This window comes from Galeopterus variegatus, unplaced genomic scaffold, assembly GCF_000696425.1.
Source record: "Galeopterus variegatus unplaced genomic scaffold, G_variegatus-3.0.2 Scaffold7175, whole genome shotgun sequence".
In the NCBI taxonomy this organism is placed as follows: domain Eukaryota; kingdom Metazoa; phylum Chordata; class Mammalia; order Dermoptera; family Cynocephalidae; genus Galeopterus; species Galeopterus variegatus.
In genome coordinates, this window is record NW_007733286.1 from 86,211 (window position 1) to 93,304 (window position 7,094).

A 7,094-nucleotide genomic window follows, 5' to 3' on the forward strand; every position below is an offset into this window, starting at 1 on the left:
TTTTTTTTTTTTTTTTTTTTTTTTTTTTATTATTTTTTTTTTTTTAAAAAAAAAAAAAAAAAAAAGCACATAAACATCATGAAGTGTGACCAGGTATTTGTGATTCTGGTCAGAACAGAATAAAATCAATGGTATTTTTCATCATCTGGTAGATTTTTTCCTAGTACTTAAGTACACATTTAACGATAAATATACTTTTTTAGGATTAAAAAAAGTGGCAATATATGAAAATAGTTTCTGTGATGATTGCATGGTCACTGTATGATAAAAAGAGCAAATATACTGAAAATGCTACAGAAAAAAATCAGGTATATTTTACCGTGTCTGGGAACATTATTGAGATTGCAATTTTTTAACCTTTTGGGAAGAAATAAGCATTTTTGATCATCTTTTTAAAATAACTTTCTGATATAATATAATAGAATTAAGACTTGGTTTGGGAAACTGGTGACTGTTATCCAGGCTTTTTTCAGACTTTGTATCAGTCTAACAATAACTATCTAACCATTTTCCTATCCTATAAAATATTCCTACCAAGAATGGTTCTTTAAATTAGCCCACCAGAGTTTTTTTTCTCTTGGATACAAAGTTGTAATAAAACTTAAACACATTCTTATAACCAAATTGTCTGATGTTTTCTCACTAGACCAACTGAATCCTAAGGAACTATGTCTTAGTTTAAGTTACTTAGTAAGCACACTTTTTCTCAGGACTGTAAAAGAGTATAAAAACAGAACATAAAACAAGCTATGTGTGAGGGAGACAATTCAAAAAAGATTTAACTGTTTAAAACTGATGTTAATGATACAAATTGCAAAAATTTCTGTGAAAAAACAGTGCAAATAAATATCAATCTAATAATACTATTACCAATAAAGCATTATTTTTATCATTACATTAGATGCAATATCAAATTTAATCAGAACTTACTTTTGTATAGCTTTTAACTTTTCAAAATGTTTCAAAGCCATTATCCTATTTCATCTCATTTAACTGGCTTTAAAACATAAGTCAGCTTTTCTTGTTCTCACACATTAAGCACAGAAAGAGGAAATAAAAGATAATATAGCCCAAAGTAATTTAAAAAGCATTTTCTGTTGCCAGAACTGGTAAGTCATAAACAGTAACACCTGAAAAAGCATGTAACCAAGATATTTTACTGAACCAGTAAACATAGACAACTCACATTTCATGCTAAAAACAAATGGATATTAATCTTCCAAGTCTCTTTTCTCATTACCATTAAAGTCTTTTTACTTCACCTTGTATCCCCAACTACTCCTATAATGATACCCTTTATTACCAATTTCTTCAGAGACCATTCTAGAGTGGGAAAAGGCCCATCATCCAGCTCTGCAACTGGAACGGTGTGGACTGAAAGCAGTTCAGTCACACTATAACACTTGGGGTTACTTAGTCCAAGAATATGAGCTGTCAGGACTCCAAGAAGGATCACAAAATAAGCAATGGTGATATCTGGCATGATGCACTAAAATCACTCAATTATCTGACAACATTACCCATTTGGCAACATCGTAATTTTCTTGAAGTAACTAATTCCTAATAGCTCTACTCCATGAATAGAGGAAGAAACACTCTGTGTGAGAATATGGCAGCGTTAACAATAACTTATGTTGAAGATACTATTCCTTTGGACCTCGAAGAAAGGTCCCTGAGAAAATCTGTGAGATATTTCCCAGGTATATTTTATAATTCTTGCTACTTAATATGATTATTTAGAACAGAACTCATTCTACTATTTATCAGCATTTACTATGAAACATATTCAATCTAATTTGTCATTAATGTTAAGAGTAATAACAGCTAATACTTATCGAGTACCTTTATGTGACTGGCACAAGGCCAGCCCTTCATATAGATTATCTCATTGTAATCTATTAATAGATATAACAACTCTGAGAGAGATACATTTAAATCTCTAGCCTTCAATGATTTTAGAATTAATATTCTTTTTCTTTCTTTTCCCCTGAGAGCATATCTTCAGTGCCTTAGGCCTTGCTACTGCATTTCATTTCCTTCTCTCTTCCCTTCAATGATTATTTCCCTGTCTTGGCCTGGAGAAGTCCTCTACTGTGGAAGGCACTGGACATACACTAGCACCAGAGGAGTCTGCACTGCAGTTCTCCTCTTGGGGGTTGTCAACAACCACCCAGCATCCTTAACCATCACATACTTCATGGCACTGTCTGATATGTGGGTTATGTGGCCTGAGAGGCAAGTGTGCCATGATCCCTTTGGTTGTTTCAAGGGTGATACAAGTGAAATAAATAGTGTATGAATAGGGATCACAACCCCTATGGGTTATGTGGCCTGAGAGGCAAGTGTGCCATGATCCCTCTGGTTGTTTCAAGGGTGATACAAGTGAAATAAATAGTGTATGAATAGGGATCACAACCCCTACGTGCCTTAGGTCTTTGCTGGTAGCACTAATCAATGCAGTTCCTCCCGGGATGCAGTTCTGATTCATCTTGTCTGGGAAGAGGGGTCAGAGGTTTCTACTTGTTTTTTTTTTTTTTTTCTCTTTTTCTTTTTTTTCCCCCTAACGTGTGGCTTTTACTCCATAAATCTGAGAACTAATTTGAGGGTTCCACCCACTGCTAAGAGTAGCCATCCCAGTTTTGTACTTAAGAACCAAAGATATTAGCATAGAGTGGGTCTGGGAGCCCTTGATGCACCATAAAGCAATAAAAGTAACTATAATGCTGCTGAATGCCCAGGGTATGACCCCTCTACCTAACACACAAGCAAAGTCCTTATCTCATTCATACCAGTTCAGAATTTCACCCTGAGGGTTTGCTTTCACAGCTGCTTTTGGTATCATTATCTTAGCCTGAATTCCTGCAAACAGGAAAAGGGCTGTATGTGGGTAATTTATTTTGGGAAGCAATCCCCAGGAGAACTAGGAAAAGTGAAGAACTTGGAAAAGAGAAACAGGGTAGAAAGGGAAACCAACCCACTGGTATGTTTTTGAGCTGACTCCTACAGTGGAGATTTGGAACTTGATGCTGCTGGGAACTCTTGCAGAGACATGTAGAATGTACTTCACCATCTTCTACCCAATGCAGAGAAGCACACTTACCTTTCTCTGTCAAGGGTATTAACAGCTTGGTATGCATGATTTAGAAAGTCTAGATGGTTTCCCCCAAGAGTTCCAATAGTCCATGTCACAAACATCCCCTGGGACAGGAAGCAAGAGAAACTAGACACAGCTGAGCCATCTGCTGTTAGGTTATATCGGTGGAAAGTTGGTCACCACCACAACAGCTGAAGAGTATGAGACACGGCAGAAGATATATGCAGTACATTCTCTCATCCTTTTTGAAAACAGTTTGCCCTCTCTAATAAATCAAAATTTGGAGAAATCATTCTCAACCCCTTTCCAGCTTCCCTTAAGGCTTTCAATTAGCACATAAACTGCTCACTATTACCTTTGCTTGGCTGACAGAAAGCACAAATCTTCATTCAGATATTTCTGGGCTAAAAATGTCTTCATAGCTCTCCTGATATATTAATCTAGAAGTAACAACTGAGTACTTTTTAAAGTTCCAAAGACTAGTTCCTTTAAGTACACCTCTATAATCCCTTTCTACAATTCCTAAATGATCTGAGCCTTTCTGACCAGATACAATCAATCAATGGTCACAATAATATTTTAACCAAATAATAATTGGCATCCATCTGCTAAGTCCCCCAAATAAGCATGCATCAGACTGAAATTTTCTTTCAGCAGGCAAGTAATCAGAAAATGTACAGATTACTCAACATTCCCTCTTCTGCTCCTGCCTGAAGTTCAGTTGGCTCTCGGTGGACTCCCAGCAACACGCCCTCCTAAAATTGGGGCCCCTCCCTCTTGGCCATCGTCCCTGGCTATTGCCTCTTCTTCAGGTAGAAGTGATCAATTGCTGGCTGGCTTCCCTCAACTCCTAAAGACACAGTTAGTTTTCCATAAGACGGTGGGCACTGTCAAGACTATCTAGCTGATTCTTTAGCATTTCAGGCATTTTTCAATTTTGGAGACATATTGCTGAGATGCTGACACACAGAGGTAAAACCAATAGCAAATGAGAATCAGAAGAAGGAGTCAATTTTCATTCAGAGAAAGAATCAGAATCAAACTTGGGGTGGGAGTGCACATATCTAAATGCAGTGGAAGACACTTGCTTGGAATTTAGAAAAGAGGTGGAAGCTGGAGTTTTATGATTCAGGGTAGTAAATGGAGCAAATCTTTGGCTGATTCAATTCAAGCTCCAAAAGATAAAGGGACTTTTTATCCTTAGTGTTTAGCACAAGTCTGGCACATGGTACGCACCCACAGAAGCACAGCCTTCATTTCTTTCACAATATAATAAATGAATCTCCCAGAGAGTCAGTTTTCTAACTTTCCAAACTACTTTCAAATCTCTTGTTATAAATGTTTTTCCCAAATTTTCATTACAATCACCACATCCCACACCTTAAAGAGTTCTCTCTTGAACTCTTTATTGGACAAAGTTATGGTATTTAGCAAAACCTGAAATATTGACATAAATCAGAGGGGTTTTTAATTATTTCTTTATTTTCTAGTAGTATGTTTTCTTTGTTTTTTTATTTTTTTTAAAATTTTACTTCTCAATATACATTGTAGTTGATTTTGCCCCTTTACCCATTCCTCTCCCCCCTCCCCCCATCATATCTGTTCACTTATAAATCAGAATTTAAACCACATACGGATGTGAAGTTCCATGGGAATCAATCCTGTGTAATGTGTGAAAAACTGTATCAGTCATTTGGTCTTTTAGATCATCTGATTATTCCTCTTTTACTACTAACTGCACACCCCTGAACTTTTCCCTTCTAAGAAAAACGGGCATTATGTTGCCATTACACAGAGTAAGTTATTACCATGACTACTGACCTACATCTGTATCTAAGATGTTGCTTTCTTTATGACAAAGAAAATAAAATACATTTTCTAATGATCACTACCATAACCCTGTGGAAAAATAAATTGAATATAGCTTATAGAATGTAAAGAATATGCTAATGTGGCATTAAGACTGCGAATTGGAGGCTCTTTTCAGTTCAATGATGCTAAACAATTTTAAGAAAAATTTTATCAGCTACAGTAATAGCTCTTTTGCTCTCTCTCTTTTTAAGTGTCATTATTTGTTCCCAAGATATATCAGCCTAACTAATCCCTCCAAATCTTTATGTACATTAAAACGGTGGGGAATTTAATCTTCTGCAGCATTCTTGATAGGTTGTACAAGATAAGATTATTCCACAATATCTATTATAGGTCTTATTTCTACATGCCCTTTTGGACAAGAAGGCAAGGGGAACATTTGGGGGAAAAAACATTCAAACTGTACCAAGAAGACCCCTTTTCACTCTACATCTGTGGAGGCAAATCTTATAGAGGGTCAATATTGAAGGAATGGGCTTGGTGTTTGTGGTTAAAGGAGTGCCTGATAGAAGAAGAGATCAAGGCATCTGGACACTTATTTAGAGATATGCATACATATAGTGTTTGTGTGTGTCTCTATATATATAGAGAGAGAGACACACACAATATATATATATAAATCTGTAAATATATACACACACACAATATTTAGATATACATTAACATACATCAGAAAAGGGGAAATGAGACTGGCAGGGTTAAAAATAAAGTATGAGATTACATCGGCATTATAACTGAGAGCTGAGACATAAACCATTGGCTTTACTAGGAGTCTTCAAACAGTTCATGGAAAGTTTTGTATTATCTTTTAATTCCATTTTTCCGTGACTATATAAAGTACCCTGTCCTTTGCCAGAACTACAGGCAGGAGCTGCATAGGAAAGTGTCCCTTGCTTCCTCTCATCTCAAATGGCTAGATTTCAAATATGAGCTGTGGGTCATCAGAGTGAACAAGAAAAGAGAATGAAACTGTACCATGTGACTGAAATGCATCCTCTTTTCTCCAAGAATAAATCAGATCACCTGTTTTTAGTGCTGGCATGCCAACTCTCCACGCATCATCTCAGAAGATTCAGAGATTAATTGAGGACTCCAGATTCTACCCTTTTCTTATTTTCTGGGACTGAAAACAAACGAAATCACTGTCCTGGGAAGAATCTACTGTATAAAACTCTTTGTTATCCTAGGCTGACATCCTCAAAGTCTTATTCAAAATCCTCATCTTGCAGAAATTTGTATCAATGCTTTCACACTTGCTTTCATTTTTAGATATTCAAATGTCCATCTACTCTCCTCCATTAGTGATACAGCATTCTTTGGAGTCATCTTTTAAGTCTCTGTTTGGTTAAATCGTAATTTCTAGATGACTCACATTAACTTACTATTCCTTCAAGCATGACTATTTTTGTAACAAAGTTTGCCTTATTATATAAATTAGTTGTTTTTACTAGAACCTGTTCACCCCAGTGCTTCATCTCCTATCCTGTATTTTGTGTTAAAAATTTCAAATAAAAATAATAAACCTAACTGATAAAAGGGAAAAGAAAGTGCCCTATTATACTATTAGGTGATTCTGATAGATGTGGAAAATCTATGAGGATTGAAAACTCCTGAAACCCACGAAGAGACTCACAATCGTGTTCTTGACATGAAGCTTAGTTTAGTGATTAAAAAACAAACAAACAAAAAAAAACAATGAAGCACTTAAGAATCTTATGACCAGGGAATTAGCATCTGTTTCCTCATTGAGAGATGTAAGTCAGACTAGACTGGTGGTTCCAAATTCCTTGGATGTCTAGTTAAAGCACAGGTGCTGGTCCTCCCCCCAGAGTGTCTCATTCAGCAGATCTGGGGTAGGGTGGAGTATAAACATCCTACAACCTCCCAGGAAATGATGATACTGCAGGTCTTGGGACCACACTTGCAGAACTTCCAGACTGGTTGATGCCAAAGAGCTCCTTTCTCTCAGGGAATATATGTATCAGAAAAAGGTTAAGTTAGTATCAGAAAGACGGGATGTGGAAACATTTTATGTAAAAACTAGTGTAAAAATAAAGAAGAATAAATTGTTTCATTTACTAACATACACTCCAATGAATAATGCAATCCTAAAGCATCTAATAATAAC

General features: G+C 36.2%; 1 protein-coding gene across 1 annotated transcript in view; it reads right to left on the reverse strand.

Moving 5' to 3' along the window:
* Positions 1–1,483, reverse strand: part of LOC103607148 (catenin alpha-2-like) — a gene marked incomplete at its 3' end in the record, with an annotated part of 66,460 nt that extends 64,977 nt beyond the window's left edge. The window contains exon 1 of the mRNA XM_008591684.1: positions 1,294–1,483. Within this exon, the coding sequence (XP_008589906.1) occupies positions 1,294–1,483 (190 nt within the window). The remainder of the gene's footprint in view (positions 1–1,293) is intronic.
* Between the last annotated feature and the right edge of the window lie 5,611 nt (positions 1,484–7,094).